This window comes from Patiria miniata, unplaced genomic scaffold, assembly GCF_015706575.1.
Source record: "Patiria miniata isolate m_02_andy unplaced genomic scaffold, ASM1570657v1 HiC_scaffold_13, whole genome shotgun sequence".
NCBI lineage: Eukaryota > Metazoa > Echinodermata > Asteroidea > Valvatida > Asterinidae > Patiria > Patiria miniata.
This window is the reverse complement of record NW_024037051.1, coordinates 16,563,040-16,587,448: the sequence shown is the minus strand read 5'-3', so window position 1 is coordinate 16,587,448 and position 24,409 is coordinate 16,563,040. Positions and strand designations below refer to the sequence as shown.

The following is a 24,409-nucleotide window of genomic DNA, read 5'->3' as shown; positions in this document are numbered from 1 at the left end:
ACGATTACGTCATCGGGTGTCAAATTACACGCGATTTTAGAGGAAAAAAGGGCCAAATACTTTCATCTATAACTCTTAAACAAAATGATCAAATATGTTCCAACTTTGTAATCAGATAGACCATTAGGTGATCAACACTTTTTGTCGTGTACGTGAACTCGCTTGACCTTTACTTCCGGGTCCACCGGAAGGTCAAAGTTACGTGAATTGAAAATGAAGACTTTAGCCTGAAATCAAAACAAAGCACAATTTCTTCCACACGGTTTACGGTATGATCATAAAACCTACTGTGAACTTGTACCATGTTACGAAGATAGTATAACTGTTGTTACGTCATCATGACGTCATCAGGTATCAAATTACAAGCGATATGATTGCACGATTTGACAAAATACTTTGACCTATATCTCTTGAACTAAATAGGGTATCGTGTTCGTTTTTTCGTGAGGTTGTAGACGGTGCCTTGAGCAACATTTATTATTCCCGGGCACAAAACTGCTTGACCTTTACTTCCGGTGTTACCGGAAGTGCAATAGAAACTGAATCTAACTCTAAAACGGAAGCATTTCCGTACAGACAAATACATTATGGAAGTGTTAAGTGAGGAATGCCAATCACAAAAACATTATTTTGACGTCATCCACGAAAGGGCGCCCTCCAGCGGTACATGGAAAACAGTTTAATCTTTTAAAATGTTAAAACCCTCAATCAAATTTTTATGATATAATTGCCCCTATATATCCCGTGAGCAACCACAAATGAATTTGCAAGGTTTCATAATCATGACGTCATCAGACCGGAAGTTACTGTAGGGAGAATTCAACAATGACCATTTTATGTGTTAAGTTAAATCCATCATTTGATCCCTGTCTCATGACTTTGTTTTTTGCCCCCCCCCCAAAAAAAAATGACATCTGTTACACTTTATATTGACCTTTTGCTTCCAAATACTGTGACGTCATCAAACTGGAAGTTAGCTGTTATTATTACATACACTTAATTTCCATATTTCCATGCGTTATTTTTACTTAATGATTAACAAGTGTCCTCCCTTCCCTGTTTTGACTGATGACGCCATCAAACCGGAAATAACTTGTACTCAAACTGTTTACTGAAATTTATCACACCTTAAAAGACGCATTATTTTTGTAAAAAATAATTGGTACTGGAAATGTTGAAGTTCTTGGTCCTTTTTTTCTGACATAAACATATTCATAACTTAATTGGACAATATCTAATGAAATGGTTGTCTACCCGACCACTCTGCGTTTGTAACAACAAACGCGAACCTCTAGTTTTTTTTTGTTTTTTTTGCGATTGGCTGTTTATTTTAATGTCCCGTGGAATGCGTAAAGCGATATCCATACCTAAACATGACCGTGAATTTGGTTTTGAACAGCGCGCCCCCACTGAAAGATGGTGTCTCTGTCTCAGTTGGTACCACATATCTTGGACATTGAAGGCGGGCCTTGGTATTTTGCTGGTCTCACGATTGAGACTATATCAGTATGCAGCATATAGAATCACAAATACTAAAGGTAGCAAGCAGGATCAGCAGGATGCATTTAGCATCTTCTAAAATGTGAATTCAACTTACACAAATTCTCATGAACCCAAAACAATCTGAACTCAGCAGCAATTTGTTGCTGATGTACAGTCGACTCTCATTAGTACAAACTCTATTAATACAAATTCTGGTTATAACAAACATAAAGCCTTGGTCCTGACTGTGCATGTATGTGCACAATGAATGGGACTGATATTCCCCTTTATACAAAATTCTGATATAACAAACAATTTCGCTAGGTCCGAACGAGTTTGTATTAACGAGACTCGACTGTATATTTATTGCTCACACAAAGTCATTTATGATCCCTTAAGTTATGAGGGCTCTTCTTATTAAACATTGGCTTTGAATAAGCCATATATGAAATGCAGTTATGCCCCAGCTAGAAATGATTTAGAAGCAGGATGCTCCTATTTCAAAAGTTCAAACTAATGAAATGGTTACTTATAATCGTCGGTCGATTTTTTTTTCATGCGATATCTCATTGGAAAGCTCATAACTAATGTAATGCCTATCAATTCAATTTGAAAATCCATTTTTCGAAATGCCACACCCAAAAAGGACATATAGGCCCGTTATACCAACTTTATGATGGAATAGTTGCGTCGGGATGATGTGAATCAAATTAGGTTTACATCATCCTAATTTGATTTACATCATCCGGATGCAACAATTCCATCTTAGGCCAAAAAAAAAGTCTCCGGTTTCTGGTATGCGCGCGCGTCGCCGTAGCCATGCGCGTCGGCAAAATGAAAACGTTTTTTTTTTTCAATGAAAGATGATGTCTCAAAACCGCCAAACTCACTGGTTTGACTGGAATTCTGCTGCTGCGCAATTTCAACGTGTTTTTAGCAAGGGCGGATCCAGGGGGGGGGGGGCCAAAGGGGGCCATGGCCCCCCCCCAAAACGAAACCAATTTTTTTTTTTTTTTATGTGACATCGCAATAAAGGCAGGCAATGAGTACACCACCATCTTTTCCTCAAAAAAACATTGGTTAAAGTGGTCAGAAATTGCCTCAGATCGCACCACAGAGCATCTAGAATCCAAAAAAAATTCGGGGCCCTTAAGCGGGCCCCGAACCCCACGCCGTAATTTTTTTTACCAACTTTTTGGGGGGACCAAAAATTTTTTTGGCCCCCCCAAAAATTGTGTTCTGGATCCGCCCTTGGTTTTTAGATGGGGTTATGATCGAGAATAAGCTTTATGTGGCCTCTCTGGACTCCCATATATTTGCACTAAGTTTAGTCGGGCACCATTTGCAGTCATCAGCCGACATTTGAAGCAAATTTGAAGCAAAAAAGTCGGGTAAAAAAAAAAAAAAGCCGCGTCGCCGCACCACTTTTTGGACAAGCTCCATACCAGAAACCGGAGACTTTTTTTTTGGCCTTACGAATAGTTAATGCGGTACCCGCTGCTATATGTACATCAGATTCGAACCAGCCAACCAATCCTGTTAGCTCGGTGGTCGAGTGGTAAGACGTCTGCACTACAAAGCAGGCGGTCGTGGGTCTGGGTCCGAGTCCCCACCGGGTGATTTTTTCCAACTTTCACTCGGGAGGTAACACACTGAGTATACAGTGTTTATACATCAGTGAAGGGCAGATACCTAATTTGATCAACTTTAAGACGTTAACATATTTGCCTACAGTTGTCAATTCAAGTCTGGAATTCATTTTATGCAATCCTATTTTTATAAGCACATAAGTCATTTACAATTACTTAAACGATCACAATGTTTTAGTATCTGTATTTTTTTTTTTACAATGTTTGGAATATATATTCTTTAGTGCATAAATGTGAATATTTAAAAAAAAAGTTGCATTCCTGTAAAAAGTACTTTACATTTTTGCCTGAATAACATACATGTAGCATAATACAGGCATTCAACTGGGAAATCAGAAAAAAAGAGGAAATCCAAATTTGTCCCGGACTTTGTACAGTGTTTTTCTATTTTCAATGGGACACATGGGAAGTAAAAAAAGAGGAAATAAGCTGATTCGAGGAGAAGTTGCATGCCTGATAATAATAAACTCAGATTTTGAATACACACTTTGTACAAAATTAAGCGAAATAGTTGATACAAAAAACAAATATATCAGTACATTAGAAAAGTAGAAATATGGTAATTTCAAGTACTGTAATAAAAATACAACACACTATTGTTTAAAAATAGCGGTATTTTAAAACTATCATACAATCAGTTATACTTTCAGGAATTTTTTGGAATTTGTGGTTTTATGTTTAGAATAAATGTATAAGTTTTGTTGTGAAAAAAAAATGTGTTTATTTCATTTTTGCATTCTGATAACATCAAGCACTTTACATTTGTGCTTGAATAAAGTATTAAACTTGGATTTTGAATTTCAAGTGCAGGCTTTGAACAAAAATTGCGCATTCTATTTAGCCACGCCCCTAAATCCAGCTCTGCCTAAATTCATTTCCACCACATTTCTCTTGAGTATATATGATCTCATGGTAATTCCAGATGCTATCTGTTGTCTATGCCCCCCTCCCCTTTTTGTCCCAGAACCACGCCCCTCCACCTATAGCCATGTTCCATTGGACTTTTCTTTTCCACGGCCATGCAGAAACTGGAAAGATTTCCATATACGAAGTTCACTCAACACCCTGTGTACAAACCCTATGAGATTGGACTGAAAAATTCTAAGTGTTTTCTAAGAAAATGCTTGTATTTTCTCACTGCTCAAATTGACTTTGATGACATGAAATTGCAATCTGGGGGCTTGTAATAGTCAATACAGAGGAAAATTAGTGAACTTCGCATATGGTAATCTTGCCCAGAAACTTACTGCAACATTCCTTTGCGTAAGTCTACCGTGCGTTCCCACTCGGACTTTTCTAAACACCGACGGAACATTTATTCAATGTGAGTAACTGGCAGAATGTCCCTGATAACTTACCATGACCACTTTCAGTCTGGTAATTTTACATCACAGTCGCGGTAAGTTGACAGGGAGGTCAACTTAATTTTGTCATTCTGCAAGAAAGTCACAGTAAGTGAACCAAAGAAAGTCAAAAGGGAACACAGCTTTGATCCACCTAAGTACTCTTTGGTTTGAGCGTGACTTTACAGCCATCTTTTGGACGCAATGTTCCAATGGTGGCCATGTCAAATGACTGGTCCGGAACCAGGCTGAAGTCAAAGTTGGTCAGGAGTTTACACAGCAGAACTTTGGCCTCAATCTGAGGAAACAAAAGAAATAATTTACATTTCTTCTGAAGGAATTGTATACCATTTGCAAACATTCGAAAACTAAACTGCTGAAACATTATGGAAATGCCTGCTTGATTAAAAGAAAATAATACATGTCATTTCAAGCTTCCAATGAAATCATAGCACCAGGTAAGCAGGAGGTCGTGGGTTTGAGTCCCACCCGAGTGATTCTTCCAACTTTCACTCGGGAGGTAACACACTGAGTATACAGTGTTTAAACGTTAGTGAAGGGCAAAAACCTAATTTGATTTATATCACCCCGACGCAAAATTCCATCTTATAATAGTTTATGCGGTACCCGCTGCTATGAACATCAGATTCGAACCAGCCAACCGATCCCGTTAGCTCGGTGGTCGAATGGTAAGACATCTGCACTAGAAAGCAGGAGGTCGTGGGTTTGAGTCCCACCCGATTGATTTTTTCCAACTTTCGCTCGGGAGGTAACACACTGAGTATACATTGTTTAAATGTCGGTGAAGGGCAAAAACCTAATTTGATTTATATCACCCCGACGCAAAATTCCATCTTATACCAGGTTAGCTTCATTCTCAAAAAAAGAGGAATTGCGATGGTTAGGACTGCTGGGAAATAAATGGCATCTGCTAACGGGCACAAGCTTGCTTCTGACTTCATGCGTAAGCTCGGCTATACTACGTTCACATAACAAGTAATATTTGCCACAACAAGAATGAAAAATGCACCACAATGCCCTTAAAATGGCAATATGAAGATTACAAATACAGTTACACATAAATGGAACACAAAGGTACACGTTTCAAGGATTGCATTTTGAAAAAAAAATCCATTACATGGGCCCTTTAAGAACCAGTCTCTTCTTGTAAAACATTTTATCTTTAAATCTCTTTCCTTGACTTTAAGTAACCTAAGTTTGTTAATTTGAGAAGAAAATCTTACCAGTGCAAAATTCTTGCCGATGCACATCCTTGGGCCCAGGGAGAAGGGAAGAAATGTAAAGAGAACACTGCAGAGGGAACAAGGAAAGAGATAAGTTGGAAATAAAATGGTGTCAAAATTTAACAATTTACTTGTCCATTCTGTAAGTGATTTGGGAATGTTTAAAGGTGGAGTGGACCATTTGCAGCTATTCAAAAAAGTAACCGACCACATTATTGCATAAAAGCTTACTTGGTTTAAAGATAGTAATGCCACTAAACTCCCTGTGAAATTATTCTTTCTGGGATGCCGTCATTTGGAAGAAAACTATAAAAGAAGCCAAAGGTCATTTCCAATGATGTGTCAAGTAACACATTTTTGGAAAATTCTGTATGCATTTGTAATGCGATCAAGCTAAATGAGTCGTTTGTTGGGAATTTTTATTTGGAGATACAGGCCAAAATAGGGCCACTTAATCACATCACATCTCTTGGTGTTCCAACTCCCATAATTGTTTAACTAAAGATGGTATCAGCATGCGGTTTCGAGGCAGTAATGCTGAGATTGTGCTCTTTTCAAATATGTAATAAAACATTCTTTGACCAGGGTCGACAAACGACTCATGTAGCTTGATCGCATCACATTTGATTTTTAACTGGGCAAATCTGTGAAACTGCAAGCGTTGACACACGAACGTGCAGTTTCTAGAATGTGTCGGTTCAGTGTGTGACGCATGATGTAGCTACAATCGACTGAATGAGAATCATGTCCCAATGCTGATTTCAGGATGGTGTCACGAGAGGGCGCAATTCAAAATATGACTTTCAATTTGAAAATGAGATCCAGAATATTGTATTTTCTCAAAGAAATAAAACATTCACAGAGCTAAAACTTCATCATGTTAGTTTAATTGTTAAGCAACTATCTTGAGATTTTGAGCACATTTGTTGCTTAAAACGAAAAAAAAAGAAGCAAATGACAAATGCTACATCCTACCTTCAAGGATTGAAAACATTTGTACTATTTCAAGTTGTATTGCTATTTAAATGTTTGAGAAAAACAGTCTTCATATAAGTTGAACTAGTTTTTGTAAAAAAAAAAACAGTGGTTGGAAAGTCTGATCTCTGTCCAGTGAAAAGTTGTGTTTGATTAGTTGCCTGTCACTGTCTGATTGATGCCAACAGAGGGCGCTACGACACTCACTGTTCATCTTGCTGCATGAAGCGGTCCGGGTCAAACACTGTGGCATCTTTGTAGTGTTCCTCCATGCGTCCGATGACGTAAATGGACACCTACATAAAATAAAACCAAAAGTTCATTTTCGGTGTCAATTTCTTGCTGTTGGTCTCAGTCAGTACGTTATACGGGGTGTATCAAAAAAACAATAATAATAATGCCGGAGTCTTATATAGTGCACGTATCTACCAACAATTAGGTACTCAAGGCGCTGGAAATTATGTCTATTATTAAAGAAAGGTAAATGAAGTTTATGAGAAATATGAGACCCATTATGTAGCACCTTATAAGGGTTTACAAGGTGCTGCGGCGCATATTGCAGCCACTGCCAGAAACACCGGGGCAAACCCCTTCTCTTAGCAATAAGTGTTACTGGGTTATTTTACATCCCATCCGAAGGACGAAGCAATAATGGTAAAGTGCCTTGCTCAGGAGCACAAGCACCATGTCCCACGGTCAGGATTCGAACCCATGTACCACGCCACACGAGTCGAACACCGTAATCATTGGACCACAGCACCCCATAAAAGAAGCTAGAGTGCGCTGTCGCTGTGAACAGTGCGCCAAAAGGCATATATGTTGGAGATGGTGGTACAAAAATGGTACATAATAATGTTGCCATGAATGATTCATCATTCCAGAGGTTTTTCTTTATCATCACAAACTTTCTCTGTAGCACCCCAAACTTACTTTCTCTGTAGCACCCAAACCGCCCCAACACTCTGTGGTTTTATGGATTCATCAGGGAACAATGTAATACAGTGTAATACAATGTAATACAATGTAATACAGTGTAATACAATGTGATACAATCTAATACAATCTAATACTATGTAATACAGTGTAATACAATGTAATACAATGTAATACAATCTAATACTATGTAATACAGTGTAATACAATGTAATACAGTGTAATACAATGTGATACAGTGTAATACAATGTGATACAGTGTAATACAGTGTAATACAATGTAATACAGTGTAATACAGTGTAATGCAGTGTAATACAATGTGATACAGTGTAATACAGTGTAATACAATGTAATACAGTGTAATACAATGTGATACAGTGTAATACAGTGTAATACAATGTAATACACTGTATTACAATGTAATACAGTGTAATTCAAAGTACTACAGTGTAATAAAATGTAGTACAGGTGTTAATGTTTTAAAGTGAGGACATACAATGTAAGGTGCGTGTACGTCTTGGTACCTACCAATGTAGTGGCACCAGCAGGGATCCGTTGGCCATTTATGTAGCATTCTTCGGCTGTCTGACGGACAGTACCCCCAGCTGGTGGGAAAAGGCGCAAACTCTCCTTCAAAACCTGTATAAGAAAAGAAAAGGATTCCTGGCAAGGTCAAGTAAGACCAGAGACTTTGAAGTGAAATTGCTAGTGGGGGTGTCTTTTGTCTAGTCTGAGGAGCAGACATTCACGTGTGCAGAGCCACACGAATGAACGTCTGATATATCCTAGCATGCAAATCGTACGCGACTCCGTGCGCACCAGCAAAGTGGAGACCACTTTAGAAACTGTGACGTCATTTCGATCAGAAATGTGAAATAAGCACCATTACAAGTTTAAAGCTTATCAAGTGGACTTAAATAATAATAATAATAATAACTATAATAATAATTTGGGAGGCTAATCATCCTTACTACAACGTGGCTACAACGTGGTCGGGCCGCTGGCACGTAAAGGTGCCTATGGCTGCCAGTCACATCGACCCATATATGACCACGGAGCACAGCCTGAAATCGAAAGTGTTTGATTTTTCCGGGGGGGGGGGGGGGGAACCGGAGGGCCTGGAGAAAAACCCTCGTGGCACAGGAGAGAACCAACGCACAACTCTACTCACATGTGATCCGCGGCCAGGATTCGAACCGTGGTCACCTTGGTGAGAGGCGAGCGCTTTACGCACAAGCCACCCATGCCACCCAGGAGACATTATGCCAGACTTATGCCACAAGGAGACGTTATGCCAGTTTCATGAAATCGGCTACTGGATTGGTAGTGTTTGCTCCTTACGGGGACTGTGGACGAATCCGAACACGTGATGCAGTGACACTTTAACGAGGCCTCCTTTCAGTTGAGAAACCTATGAGCACGCTACTGTACAAAGAAACTGCCCTGTGACGGATTATCTGAACAATAGCTAGCACAATGCTTCGGCCACTGAAGGGGGCCTTCGTGATAGAATTGACAGCATTCTCAGATTGGTCTTGATATTCCCGTGGAAGGACATTTCCACTGCCGATAGCTTTACAGATTAGTGATCTGAACTTACCGCAGCCATGTATTCCAGCTTGGGTAGGTCTTCAAATGCAACGTCACTCTTGTCCCCTATCACACTCTCCACTTCGTTCTTCAATCTGGAGCATACAAAAGATGCAAGTTGGTTAGAGAGCACCTGACTATTAATTTAGTTTTTATTATTTTTGAAAAGCAAAGTTTCCAGTTTTACTTCTCCCTTTCACATGTACAGGGTGAGTAAAAAAAAAAAACGAAACCCAAATGTCGGGACAATTGTTTTAGTGAAGTTCTGCATGTAATACTTTCAAAATCTCGGATATGAAAGCCCAATTCATAAGCTTTCTTTTAGTACAAGAATCATTCAAATCACACATGTCCTTTTCAAGTTACAGAGTTTTAAACGCAACCACCGTTTTAAAGTTCTGTCCACGGATCACACAAAAGGTGTGTATTCTTTCAGCAAAACGAAAACAATTCACACACATCCCTATGTGATTTGTTTTCTCTAGTTGCTGAGAGAACACTGAACTTTTTTTGTGATCCGTGGACAGAACCTTAAAACGGCGGCTGTGTTTAAAACTCCGTAACTTGAAAAGTACATAAGTGATTCGAATGCTTCTTGTACTAAACGAAAGCTTATGAATTGGGCTCTCATATCCTAGATTTTGAAAGTGCTACATGCAGAACTTCACTACAAAAACGGTCCGGACATTTGGGTTTCGTTTTTTTTTTACTCACCCTGTATTACTTGCATCTTAATTGTTTAGTCCAGACTTATTTTGTATTTCCATGGTCATTAATTTTTAATCATATGGTTATATTTAACTAATAAGTACGTGAACAGAGCTCTTAAGAATTGCAGATTTCATTCTGATGGGGCCGTCTTGTTATCTAAAACAGCAAATGAATATTAAATAAAATGGATTATTATTTTTTTTATTACAAATCGAGTTAGCATTTGTAATAATCGAGGCAGCCTCGACTCCATGGGCGCAGTTCATTCACTAACCCCTGGCCGTGAGGAATACGTAAACGACGCTGACCGGCTATTCAGAGCGTACTATTCGGAGCATACTGCGCACATATTTGAAAGACTACATGCCCTATATGCGCTCACCCGTTATCTCCGTTGCATTGCGTCACGTCACGTACAAACATATTTTTCGAAACTGCGAGATGACTGAATGATATGGATTCTGGATGCATCCTTTTTTTCCTAGATTAAGGTGTGTAAGCAGTTTTGGTTTTGACAAACATTAAAATTCATTACCTGTACAACACTTCTGGCTGGTTGTGGAAAAGCTCCAGCATACAGCTGGTCAAAAGGTTGGCTGTGGTTTCTTGGCCTATAAGGAAAAACAGTGAACAGCAGTGTCTAAGTACTTGTACTCGTACTTAATTAAAAAAATTAATACTCCTACTTGCAGTTATACTCCAACGAATGTGCTCATACTCGTACCAGCTAAAAGAAGTACATTTGCTCTTATTATTTCTGCTAAGTAGGTTATGTTTTCACCGACGTCGGTTTGTGTGTTGGTTGGTCGGTTAGTGTGTTTGTCTGTGAACAGGATAACCCAAAAAATTCTGGACGGATTTTCATGAATTTTTTTTTTAAGGGGTGGTCCTTGGTACAAGTACAAATTCGTCACCGATACCACGAAGTAACACTCATGTACATACCGGTAAAAATTAGCAATCGGAGAAAACGGCATCTAAAGTTGAACGCCTTCTAGAACAACACTTTGCGTCAAAACTACAGAGTATTTTCAGTTGAGTTTCTCGTTGTAGACACTTGATGTATTGATGTTATTAAATTTGCTGTTTTTGACCCGTTTGTGTATTAAAACAACAAGAAATAAGAGAAAAAAGATGAGTGCTAGTTCGTGAAACCAAAAAAGCTGCGAAACTGTAAAATTTCGTTTTCACGAAGTAGCACGCTTTAATGTATTACAACACTAGAAGAGCGTTACTTCGTGGAAACGGAGGTCAGCACGCGCGCGCCCAAACAACAAGAGTGTTACTTCGTGAAAACGTTTTTGCTCGCATTTGTGCAGAGTGGTAAATGGAACTTGAGTGTTACTTCGTGAAAACGAAAATTGTCACTTTTGCGCAAAAGTTGCCATGGATACTTAGCGTAATTATTAAAGTAAAGCTCTTGAAGCTTTGAAACTTCGTGCAATAGTAGGCCTTGATGAATAATGTTTAAAAATCCAAAAAACTGGAAATCGAAAAAAAATATGGTTTAACACGGTAGAGTGTTACTTCGTGGTGTCGGTGATGAATTGATTAGATTTTGTTGCAGGCCATACCTGCGACAAAGAAGGTAACAAAGTCGTCCACCATGTTCTCCACGCTGTAGCAATCATGCGTGAGCTGTCCCGTCGCGTTGATGATGTAGGTCAGGGAATCAGCTGGTACCTCGTCGCCTCGCTGGACGGCCGCCAGACGCTCACGGATGCATTTCTCGCCAAATTGGCGTAGCAGCTTGCAGCTATCCCGGATCTGCTTGCGCTTATCTCTGTCAGCTTTCACAGGGCTGTACTGTAGAAACGTGAAAAATGTGGGAATATTTCTTCAATTCATAACGGAGCATTGTAAGTTGTTTTTAACGGTAAAGAAATTGCATGGTGTACCGGTACACATCAGTCATGATCCAAGATTGGATTTGAAATTTGTTCTTCTGACTCAGTAGGTCCTTGCTTACAAGCATGGTCAAGCATTTGCAGTACTATAAACAAGGTGACTTCTGAAGTGACTTTCTTGTGACTGGATTTGTGAAATGGCGTGTGATTTACTTGTGACTGTACTTCTTCATTTACTTGTGAGTGTACTTGAAATTTACTTTGTGTCTGGACTTTTGACGGGACTTGTGGTTGGACTTGTGATTTACTTGAGTCTGGACTTAAGATTTACTTGTGTCTGGACTTGTGATTTACTTGTGTTTGGACTTGTGATTTACTTGTGTCTGGACTTGTGATGTACTTGTGTCTGGACTTGTGGAGTGCTGTGGCCTCGTGTTAAGGGCACTGGATTCGTGGTCTGTGGGTAAAGCTGCGGGTTGTGGGTTCGAGTCCAGCCGGGGTCATGGTGCGTGTGCCCTTGAGCAAGGCACTTTGTCACTCATTGCTTCTCTCCACCCAGAAGTAAATAGGTACCTGTGAGGGCAGAGATGGTTACTGTTATTGAATTAGCTTGCTTGCGCCTAACAGGCAGCATCCAGCTGTAAAGTCCCCAGGGAGCTGAGATGGTATTTGGAATGTTTAATTGGCCCAATGATCAGGGGTAATAATAATACTGTAAGCGCTGTGATTAAGTTTACTAATAAGAGCGTTCTTAACCCCTTAAGGACGGGGTGTAATGGGGACATTCCTCCACACATAGAGCAAGTGGCCCGCATGACTGCACAGCCTTTGTGTGGTAGCGGGACTGCACAAAAGCAGCAGCTGTGGAACTACCCACTAGCCGTGTGCCACGGCATAGCACAGCTGGCAACTGCATTCCAATGAGGATTAGCGGCCGCAGCCATGACCGCTTCCCGTACGCATGGGGTTAAAGGCCGATTATTATATTTGTAATTTACTTGTGTCTGGACTTGTGATTTACTTGTGTCTGGACCTGTGAGTTACTTGTGTCTGGACTTGTTATTTACTTGTGTCTGGACTTGTTATTTACTTGTGACTGGAATATTTAAGTGAATACCTCAAACCATGGTGCTCTACTTAAGTTCCCCAATGCATCAAGAGTTACACGCACAGCGTCCGTGAACGGAGACAGTCCATCCACCATGATGTCCAGCTCACAACTGAAGGACACCTAGGAAAGATATACATTGTATGCCACGTACATTAAAGGGAATGTACAACATTTGCTGTTGCTGCAATTTTCAGAGATAAATGGATTTGGAGGATAAGTATGATATAGCAAATATTGTTAAACTGACTTGTTTCACGTTTTGGGGTTGTAGATGCTGGAAAAACCAAGAAAACCAATCATGTTCTTGTAGTCTGGTTCCCTGACTGCACTTAAGATGAAACGGAGCGATTTATAGACTTTGGGGGATTGTAAGTTCAGAGAATCAGTCTAGCTGTCTCATACCCCTTCACAGGTGTGTAATCAACTGCAAAGAAAGTGTGGAATAACTAAATATACAAAAACATCTGAGAAAGGATTGCTCATTGGCTTACTGACACAACGACAAATAACCAAAGAAAAGAAATATATGACAGCAAACCATCCAAAATTCTTGCAACTTTTTGCGCTGAAATAGCTGAAAGACATCACACTTTTGCTCATGAATACGGAAATTTGCATTAGCATATACACCAAAACGGCAAGAAAATACCTTTCAAAATGGCAAAAACGAAAATTGACAATGAAGTTAAAGGGGTCACAAAGGTGCATTTTCAAGCATAGCATTAAAACAAATTTAAGTCTTCTTAATGGAGTACCACGGTAACAGCGACAGAAAAAAGGTCACACGTCAGATCCTAACTTTATAGAATGACCCATTTAGAATTTCTTCCACTTCAACAACAAATATCAGTTAGCAACATAATACTCGATTAAATCCCAATTGGCAGAATTGAACATTTCTACTTGGATTTGGACTGGCTATACCTTAGCAATGACATCCAGCGTGACTTTATTGAGTTCATCCAGTAATGTGACCTGTGTAGCGCCGTCTGCCTTGCTCTGCAGTCGTTGGATCATCAAATCCGAGCTGCTGTTGAACTGTGTCATGGACTGCTTCAGGTACCTAGTCAAATGGAGGCCAAGAGGTGGTGTCGGTTTTATTTTAATTTTTTTAAAGGGAAGATACAACATTTGCAAACATCACAAAACGAAAAGACCAAATTATCACGAATTACGTTACTGGATTGTTAGCGAATGACAGTCTGAAGCATCCTGTAAAATCGTTTTTACCAGCGTTGGAGAAAACTGTTTTTTCTTCTTCAAAAACTGTTCCTAATATTTCATAATTAGTTATTCCGCGTTTTCTTTGCATTTGATTACACACATGTGAAGGGGTACAAGCCTGCTGGTCTGATTCTCTGACCTTACAATTCTCCAAAGTCTATAAATCGCTCCGTTTCAAGTGTGAGGACTTGTGAGGCTTGTGATGACTTGGCGGGCTTGTGAGGACTTGTGATAGACTTGTGTTAGTTTGTGAGGACTTAATTGTGATGGGCTTGTGAGGCTTGTGATGACCCGTAAGACTTGTGAAGACTTATGGGGCTTGTGAGGACTTGTGTTAGCTTGTGAGGACTTGTGATGCTTGGGAGGACGTTTGTGAGCTTGTGATGCTTGTGAGGACTTGTGTTAGCTTGTGAGGACTTGTGATGCTTGTGAGGACTTGTGATGCTTGTGAGGACTTTTGTTAGATTGTGATGCTTGTGAGGACTTGTGATGCTTGTGAAGACTTTTGTTAGCTTGCGATGCTTGTGAGGACTTGTGTTAGCTTGTGAGGACTTGTGATGCTTGTGAGGATTTTGTTAGCTTGTGATGCTTGTGAGGACTTGTGTTAGCTTGTGAGGACTTGTGATGCTTGTGAGGATTTTGTTAGCTTGTGATGCTTGTGAGGACTTGTGTTAGCTTGTGAGGACTTGTGATGCTTGTGAGGACTTATGTTAGCTTGTGATGCTTGTGAGGACTTGTGAGGACTTGTGCGGACCTGTGATGCTTGCGAGGACTTTTGGTAGCTTGTGATGCTTGTGAGGACTTGTGTTAGCTTGTGATGCTTGTGAGGACTTTTGTTAGCTTGTGATGCTTGTGAGGACTTGTGAGGACTTGTGAGGACTTGTGAGGACCTGTGAGGCTTGTGAGAACAAAACACAAATGCTTACTTTCGGTGGAATGCAGGATCCACGATAGCTCGTCTGATAGCCCAAGTGCTGTGATCTCTCTCACTGACTAGACCGGTCCCCATGTAACGCTCACCGAGGAGCCTCTGAATCCTTGTGTAGGTTCCGCTGTCCTTAGGATGCTTGGCTTGTACTATCAGCTCCTGGTCAAAAAGGTAGAGAGAATTAAATACAAGCTCCCTCCACCCTTCAACAGTTACGGAACATTTGAACACGTAGCTGTTGACTCACAACAAATTGCTATGGGTTTGTGCACATTGAGAATAAATTCAGTCATGTAAACACCGCCCAATACGCACAGGAACCAGTACGCGTATGTGGTGTGTCCTTCTGGTTACCGCTCGACAGTCCAAAGGTTCAATAGCCCGAAGGGTAACAGTTCAACTTTTTATGTTGTGACTTACTTTTACGCCGTCTGGGGAACTCACAATGATCATTGAACGAGCAAAGAAAAACAGCACAAATACTGGTCCATGTTCTTGACGCCTGGAGCAAAAAAAAAAACAACCAAAAAAAAAACAGTTACAGTATTTTTCCAACGCTGGTCAGCCGACCAGCGTTGGAAAAATACAAGTTTACTTGAAAATGTCAGCACACTAGGAGCCACGGTTTTTCAGGATACAAGACTGTCATTCCCTAACAATGCAAAAAGATATTTCGTGATAATTGGATCATTTTGTTCTTCAATGTTTGCAAATGTTGTATTTTCCCTTTAAAACCTTAACTCCCTAGGGGGTGTGCAAAATCGGATTGAAATTGGAGGCTTCAGGACTGTTAGGGCTAAATATAATGTCAAACCTTGACAAAGATAACTTGTATGTAGTCAGTAGTACCACAGAGAATGTGTTGCCATGTAAACACTACACAATTTGTTGTTGGTAATATGGACACATTACATGTATTGTTTTATCTGGTTTGTTAATAAAAACGTCATACACCCACGCGCTCCACTGATTATTAGCGCCCATTGGATAAACGCTCGAGTTGCGTTAACTTCTGGTTCCATTCCTGCTATGCTACACAGTGTCAAGTACGCATTGTTGAATTGAGATGACGTCACACTAACAAACCGGATTATCAACATCCAATCATGTTTATGATGGACGATATAGGCCCCGCCCACTGCGTACAACATGGCAACAACATGTGCACCTCTCCATACAAATACAATGCCAACCTGTGTGTGCCCACCCTGCGTGTCATTTTTGTGTACATGTTTCAGACTTTTGTGCACACGTCGGATAGTTAACAAGGCTGTGATTGGTCAAAACATCAAGGGGCAGGGTATACATGGATCAGTTTATTAAGTAAATGCTTGCCTTCAGAAAAAAGTGAAAGTGATCTTTTTTTTTTTTTTTTGGCTTCTCCGCATAGTTGCCGAAAAGCTTTTGTTTTTGTTCGGATTTGTTGTGTCTTTCTTCTTTCTTCTTTTTGTTCTATCCAACATCCCACCATGATCCCACAGACTTTGTACACATTTTTTGTGTGTGCATTTTTATCTATCTGTTCACTTACCACTGACAGATGAGATCACCAAATATGAGCTTGCCCGGGCTAAGAGCATCTCTTACTGCCATGGCATGTCCACTGAAGAAGCTAGACAAAATAATAACTGAAATACATTACAAGACACAAGTACAGTCTAGCCCAGGTTGGACGAAGTCTTCATTGCATTATGACTAACGTCCAGGGTGAGAATTCTCTACATAAGACCACCAAAAATTTGGACCAGATTTTTGTTATGTTTTACCTCGTTACAGAAGCTTATTTCACGCCTACATTTTCTATATGTCCTTACCTATTGGGCCGCTGGGTTCAGGAATTCCATATGTGATGCTGACCGACATTAATCTGGAAAATAAACTCTAAAGCAGAGTTAAACTTGTACGTGTTTGTAGTCTCTTTTCATCAGTTTATTCCCAGAGTCGTACGTCATGTACAATGTACGTGCGTACCTACGAAAGCGCGCACGCATGCTAGCACCCTCATTTGTTTAGTTTTGGTTGGAACCGTGACGTCACTCCAGCCAACCGATGTCACGAAAACGCTCAACCAATGACCAAAGCCGAAACGTGTTTCTGGTAACTGGCACGAAAACACGCTCGGTCATTGGATTAGCGACCGCGCCTTCAAGTAAGTGCGCGTGCGTATGAGGGTGGTTACTAAGCAAATCGCGCGTGCGCACTGCATATTCATGCTGCATAGTCTGGCCCCCGGACCAGACGTGATATGAGCGTCGAGAATAATTGTCCGGTCTAGGGAACCAGACTACAAGCTGCACAGACGTACACCATGTACGACTCGGCGGTGAGAAACTGATGAAAAGAGTCTACAAACACGTACAAGTTTAACGTTGCTTTTGAGTTTATTTTCCAGATTAAGGTCGGTCAGCATCGCATATGGAATTTCTGAACCCAGCGGCCCAATAGATAAGGCTACATAGAATACTACGACGTAAAAATTAGCTTCTCCAACAAGGTAAAAATATTGAAAATACTGGTCATAAATTTTTTCGCCCGGTTTTGAGCACTTTATACCCTGGACTCCCACCCTTACGTAGGGATGAAAGGGAGTCCACCTGGGCTAAAGTACAGTCCAGCAGTCTACATGGGTAAAATTCCACTGGGGCAAAGAAAATGTCCTCAGTATTTCACCAACCAAGTTTGCAGACTCAATTCAATTTTGAAAGGAGACATTTCTTTAATATTTTGCACATGAGAGGGAAGTCAAGTGATTTCAAAATGGGGCTAAATACTATTACTAGACCATGGTCCAACTATTTGAAAAGACTGACCTCTTCATTCAGTGTCAATAGTCTGGTGGCTTGACTATGGAAAAATGTGTAGTAAATTGAGACTAGTTCCCGCTTCATGCCACATGTTTCTTAAATTCTTTTGGCATGGTTGATTGATGCAGTACTGAAGCTGTGTTGGACTGGTTGTTTTAGGTGCCAGTCTATATTCTTGTTTTGCATGTTTTCAATACCTTAAGTTTTGGGACTCTCATACACAGTATTGATGAGAGTCCCAAAGTTTCGGACTAGGTAAAACCCACAATGGTTAGGACCAGGGGAGAACATCTAAAATCTACAGCTGTAATTATAGTGGAGCTGCTAAGCGAAAAATCGTGCACTTTGTGGTAAAAGCATGAAATTTGGCATGTGGGGTCAAAATGGGCTAAAAATCATTTCATTTTTAAGATCTGGACCCATCCTGGATCTTGCCCATTTTGGGGGCGGAGCTTGATTTTTCAAAAAAGGGGGTGCAAACAATACAAACTCATGAAAACTGTATTTAACATCAATTTTGTGGGTGTGGTCTAAATGGCAAAAGAGGCGGTATATATTGGCAGTTTTTAAATCTGTTGGGATAGGTACAGTTCCCCTAAATAGATGGTCTTTTACACTGGGGTTGGCATACCTCCAGAGAAACTAAGTCCAACAGCGTGTGTGTACAATTTCCCATGTGGGTGTTGGAATTTGCCTGAATGGGTACGGTTCGTAGTAAATTAGGCTGGGGAATTAAAAATGCAGTAATTTTTGCGCAGAATTATTTGCTTTATAATTTCAAGGTTGCCCCAACCCAGCCTTGTGAATGACAAGTGCATATTTAACGATTTAACGATAAATAATTTTTTTCTGGTAATGAAACCAAGGATTCCTCAAAAGTGCATGCCCCAGGCACTGTAGCTCGCAAACCCCGAAAAAAACAAGTCAGGTGTGTTTACAAACACAAATGCCCCGCAACCGTGACTGTTCCCATGACATAACACCACTCTTTCAACATCAACTTACATGTACCTTGGTCACATGGAACGTTCATTAATTGACAGCATTAGTGTCTTCTGTAGGTTTTATATGAATTAATCCCTAATCCCTATGATCTCAGAATAAATACAAGATTTCTATTGTTTTAGCCACTGTGACCTTGACCCTTGACCTTTTGGCCCCAAATGCAAAAGGCTTCTTAGGATTACCAAGGACAATCCACAAACCAAATTTGAAGTTCATATGTAAAGTATTTCTCAAGTTATCGCGCTGACAAAATTTCTATTGTTTCAGCCACTGTGACCTTGACCCTTGACCTTTCGGCCCCAAATGCAATAGGCTTCTTAGGATTACCAAGAAAAATACACAAACCAAATTTGAAATTCATATGTAAAGTATTTCTCAAGTTATCGCGCTGACAAAATTTCTTTTGTTTTAGCCACTGTGACCTTGACCCTTGACCTTTCGGCCCCAAATGCAATAGGCTTCTTAGGATTGCCAAGGACAATCCACAAACCAAATTTGAAGTTCATATGTAAAGTATATCTCAAGTTATCACGCTGACAAAATTTCTTTTGTTTTAGCCACTGTGACCTTGACCCTTGACCTTTCGGCCCCAAATGCAAAAGGCTTCTCAGGATTGCCAAGGACAATCCACAAACCAAATTTGAAGTTCATATGTAAAGTATTTCTCAAGTTATCGCGCTGACAAAATTTCTATTGTTTCAGCCACTGTGACCTTGACCCTTGACCTTTCGGCCCCAAATGCAATAGGCCTCTTAGGATTGCCAAGGACAATCCACAAACCAAATTTGAAGTTCATATGTAAAGTATATCTCAAGTTATCACGCTGACAAAATTTCTTTTGTTTTAGCCACTGTGACCTTGACCCTTGACCTTTCGGCCCCAAATGCAAAAGGCTTCTCAGGATTGCCAAGGACAATCCACAAACCAAATTTGAAGTTCATATGTAAAGTATTTCTCAAGTTATCGCGCTGACAAAATTTCTATTGTTTCAGCCACTGTGACCTTGACCCTTGACCTTTCGGCCCCAAATGCAATAGGCCTCTTAGGATTACCAAGAACAATACACAGACCAAATTTGAAGTTCATATGTTAAGTATTTCTCAAGTTATCGTGCTGACAAGATTTGTCCGGACACACACACCCACCCACCCATACACACACACACACCCACACACCCACCCACCCACCCACCCACGGAAGGACAAGGCGGAAACAGTATGCCCCTTCGGCTTCGCCGCGGGGCATAAAAACCGTATAGAGAAGACAGTGAGAAGAAATTACAGTTTTAGAGGTGGGAGGAAAACCCTTGAAGAATAGTCTGGGGAAAACCCACGGAATCAGGTAGGGACTGAAAACCCAATCCACATGTAGACCATGGGTGCCGATGCACAGCGCATTGTGTGCGTAAACGGCATTGCGTTCGTCACGTTTGGTGCGCTTTTTTTGTATCTGTCCTCCAGCACGTGACCCTCCCCAGTGCCGCTTTCCGTTTCGGTTACGATAGTTTTATTTTCTGCAAACTTATAAACGTGTAAAGCTTACATTTTGCAGGCCATTTACTCAAGAGCAAATGGTTTTTAGTAAAAGCCTTTGATTAATTTTTATTCATACAGATGGGAGTAATGCAAATGCCAGTTTTTATTCATACGAACTACCGTATGGTATTATTTGTACTTTTTCGCAATTAACATTAATAAATGCAGTAATTTATGCGCAGAATTATGTGCTTTTATATTTTGAAGGTAGCCCCAACCCAACCTTGAAATATGACAAGTAAATATTTAAAATTTGTAGCATTTACTCCTTTTTATTCTTAAGAAACAAAGTTAACGCTTATAGTGTAGCAAAAGCTTAAAGGTAAATTTTAAGTAATTATTTTCAGAATTTAGCAAACGGTTTTTAGTAAAAGTGTTTGCTTAATTTTCATTCATACAGATGCGAGTAAATGCATCAAAGTGGTAGCAAAAGCAAATGCCATGTTTTATTCATACAAACATGGTATCATTTGTACTTTATGAACTTTAATAAATGCAGTAATTTTTGCGCAGAATTATTTTACTTTATAATTTCAAGGTTGCCCCAACCCAGCCTTGTAAATGACAAGTGCATATTTGAAATCTGAAGCATTTACTCCTTTACATGTATATTCATACGAAACGAAGTAAACGATAAATAATTTTTTTTTCTGGTAATGAAACCAAGGATCCTCAAAAGTGCATGCCCCAGGCACTGTAGCTCGCAAACCCCGAAAAAAAAACGTAGAGAGAAGACAATGAGAAGAAATTACAGTTTTAGAGGTGGGAGGAAAACCCTTGAAGAATAGTCTGGGGAAAACCCACGGAATCAGGTAGGGACTGAAAACCCAATCCACATGTAGACCATGGGTGCCGATGCACAGCGCATTGTGTGCGTAAACGGCATTGCGTTCGTCGCGTTTGATGCGCTTGTTTTTGTATCTGTCCTCCAGCACGTGACCCTCCCCAGTGCCGCTTTCCGTTTCGGTTACGATAGTTTTATTTTCTGCAAACTTATAAACGTGTAAAGCTTTACATTTTGCAGGCCATTTACTCAAGAGCAAATGGTTTTTAGTAAAAGTGTTTGCTTAATTTTCATTCATGCAGATGGGAGTAAATGCTTCGAAAGTGGTAGAAAAAGCAAATGCCATGCTTTATTCATACAAACATATGGTATCATTTGTACTTTATGAACTTTATAAATGCAGTAGTTTTTGTGCAGAATTATTTTGCTTTATAATTTCTAGGTTGCCCCAACCCAGCCTTGTAAATGACAAGTGCATATTTGAAATCTGAAGCATTTACTCCTTTGTATTCATACGAAACGAATTAGTAAACGATTATTAGGCCAAAAAAGGCTCTGGTTTCTGGTATGCGCGCGCGTCGCCATAGCCATGCGCGTCGGCAACGTAAGATGATGTCTTTCAATGTAAGATGATGTCTCAAACCACCAAACTCACTGGTTCGACTGGAAACCTGCTGCTGCACAATTTTAACGTGTTATTTCTCCTCAAGTTATTTCTCATGTCTAAGTTTATTTCAAGCATGAAGAACAAAGGAAAATGGATGTTAAATACAGTTTTTCTGAGGTTTTTAATTTTTTGCACTCCCCTTTTTGAAAAATCAAGCTCTGCCCCCCAAAATTGTGCAAGATCCAAGATGTGTTCACCTCTTAAAATTATTTTCAGCCCATTTTAACTGGACCTGCCAATTTTCAGGATTTTACTACCAAACCGAATAATGTTTTCCATATTAGAACAAAACTGCTAATATATACCGCCTCTTTTGTACATTTAGGCCACGCCCACAAAATGGGTGGAAATTAACTGGTGTTCGAATGCTAGAATGCTATATTTTATGTTTAAGTTTATTTCAAACCATAGAAAAACAAGGAAAATGGATGTTAAATACAGTTTTTATGAGTTTGTATTGTTTGCACCCCCTTTAAAAAAAAAATCAAGCTCCGCCCCCAAAATGATGGGTCCCGATCTTAAAATGAATTCTAGCCCATTTGGACCCCACCTGCCAAATTTCATGCTTTTACCACAAAGTGCACGATTTGGGCCAAAAATGGACCTAAGCAGCTCCACTATTAAGTGTGAACTTGCCTACACATGTTGGGAAACGGACTATAGCTGCCTTGTGTAACTGATTGCAAACAAAATGTGGACTAACTAATTTTGACAAATTTGGGGCAGCATTTGGAAAAGAAAAGTAATTTGTCTCCAATGATGGTCAGCTGAAAATTGTTGGAAATCTATACAAAGATTCCACTTTTCTTGAAAGTGACAGCACACCAGGTGCCATGATTTCACAGGATGCTTGAGACTTTTATTCACTTACAGTCACGTAAGGTATTTCATAATTGGTTTTGTTTTTTGACGTTTGCAAATGTTCTAGGCCCTATAATAATATATTAGTTATTAGGCCTACCTTTAGTTTACGGGTAGGGGCGACAATAGCCTAAAAAGGCCTAACTAAAGTTGCCTTATCAACAAGTTTAATGAAAGAATAGGAGAACTAATTACCAAAAAATGAAATTCATGCTTACTGTGCCACCTTTGGACCCGGCAGATGACGATACTTCTGATAAACGTTGTAGGTGTGCAGCGCCCATGCTAACACCAGCACGACACAGGAACCGAGGATAACGCACAGAGTTAAGCCCAGCACATACAACATGTATGGACCATAGGCTGACAATAGCGGTAACGCTGCCATTTTACCACTAAAACTATAGTACTCTTCTCAGGAAACCGAGCACACAAAAATTGTGAGTAGAAATACTACATGTAGTTGACGCCAGTGGTTACTCTGCAAGTACATGTACATGTACATGTAGTGACACACACTGTACATGTACAGAACCACAACATGTACAGTACATCCCAGGGGCTATAGAATCAATAAGTGGACTCATGGCCAAAGCATAGAGCTCGGTCCTAGCTCTATGGTAAAAGATAATATAGCACAATTGGGCCTGTTCCATTCTGAACTGAGGGGTGTACATCAGTGTTGTTGGTCTTGAGACTCGGTCTCCGGCATTCAAGGCAACAAGGATCAGCAGGGTGTATATTGAGACACCTTTCCCTAAAATGTGAAATCAACTTTCCCGTGATCTTTAAACAATCTGAACTCAGCAGCAACATGTTGCTTGTCTTTATAACTCACAGGAAGTCATTTGTGATCCCTTAGGTTAAGTGGGCTCTTCTTATTAAACATTGGGTTGTCATAAGCAGGGATGAGATTGTCAATTTAACAAATGTCTGAAAATTTGATGAAAGGTCTGAAAGATGCATTTCTTTCTGTACTGATAAACAGACCTCCATGCAACTGGGTACAAATGTATTCAGAAAAAAAACCGAGGAAATTCCAAAATACACAAGACTTTGTACAGTATTTTTCAATTTGTAATGGCATATCATGAGAAGTAAAAAAAAAACGAGGAAATCAGCGGATCCGAGGAAAAGGTGCACACCTATGATAAAATCTTTCTCTCACATTCAAAACGTCTGATTACAGACAAAAGTCTGCATCTGTTTTGTTTTTCCATGCACATATGTAGCATGATTTTCATTTGGAAAATTCCCCATGAATGATATTCAAAACCTTTCTTTATCATTGTCTGAGAAGTTACTATGTATACCGGTATGTTAAGTTAATTATGGGTACTCTAATCGATTCCATAATCTGGAACAAAATTCCTGATAATAACGGTTGGGTACTCGGGTACGGTACCCGGTTCTGACGCACAGCCCTATTTGAGCAGTCGTGCACAGACTGTTTAGAAACTGGACCAAGGTTCAATAGGGTACTGTGATCTGATACACCGTGCCCTCTGGAGACATGCACACAATAGGGAACAAAAGATTGCATACGTCTCAACAGGGCAATTTCTATAGATGAATACGTCTCCACAAGGTTTCACGAAATAGATATTGGATTTTACTCAAAAACTAGTAATTTCCAAGGTGGGTTGATCCGTCGCAAATGGAAGAGTTTTAGAAAAGGGATGTTAAGTCCGAATTTCAGCCAAGGAAATTAATTA

The 24,409-nt window shown here is 40.0% G+C and overlaps 1 protein-coding gene across 3 annotated transcripts; it reads right to left on the bottom strand.

The window, feature by feature from the left end:
- Positions 1 to 3,223: 3,223 nt before the first annotated feature.
- Positions 3,224 to 23,291, bottom strand: LOC119721415 (cholesterol 24-hydroxylase-like). 3 transcript variants are annotated; one of them, XM_038191490.1, is made up of 13 exons: positions 22,890 to 23,291; positions 16,570 to 16,650; positions 15,459 to 15,540; positions 15,037 to 15,197; positions 13,811 to 13,949; positions 12,893 to 13,006; positions 11,503 to 11,734; positions 10,464 to 10,539; positions 9,228 to 9,312; positions 8,156 to 8,266; positions 6,901 to 6,989; positions 5,719 to 5,785; positions 3,224 to 4,772 (listed from the first exon to the last, which is right to left on the bottom strand). In XM_038191490.1, the coding sequence occupies exons 1-13, from the start codon at positions 22,976 to 22,978 to the stop codon at positions 4,629 to 4,631; spliced, it is 1,470 nt and encodes a 489-aa protein (XP_038047418.1). In that variant the 5' UTR covers positions 22,979 to 23,291; the 3' UTR covers positions 3,224 to 4,628. The 3 variants fall into 3 exon arrangements, with proteins under 3 accessions (XP_038047418.1, XP_038047417.1, XP_038047419.1); XM_038191489.1 differs by having other exon boundaries at positions 22,913 to 23,290; XM_038191491.1 differs by lacking the exon at positions 16,570 to 16,650 and having other exon boundaries at positions 22,913 to 23,291.
- Positions 23,292 to 24,409: the final 1,118 nt, after the last annotated feature.

Excerpts from the sequence above, each read along its gene's own strand:
- LOC119721415 (XM_038191489.1), bottom strand. The coding sequence starts at position 23,082 with ATGGCAGCGTTACCGCTATTGTCAGCCTATGGTCCATACATGTTGTAT. Across the intron at positions 8,267-9,227 it reads AGCTGGAATACATGGCTGCG|GTTTTGAAGGAGAGTTTGCG; the intron begins GTAAGTTCAGAT and ends TTTCTTATACAG. Across the intron at positions 4,773-5,718 it reads TCGGCAAGAATTTTGCACTG|ATTGAGGCCAAAGTTCTGCT; the intron begins GTAAGATTTTCT and ends TTGTTTCCTCAG.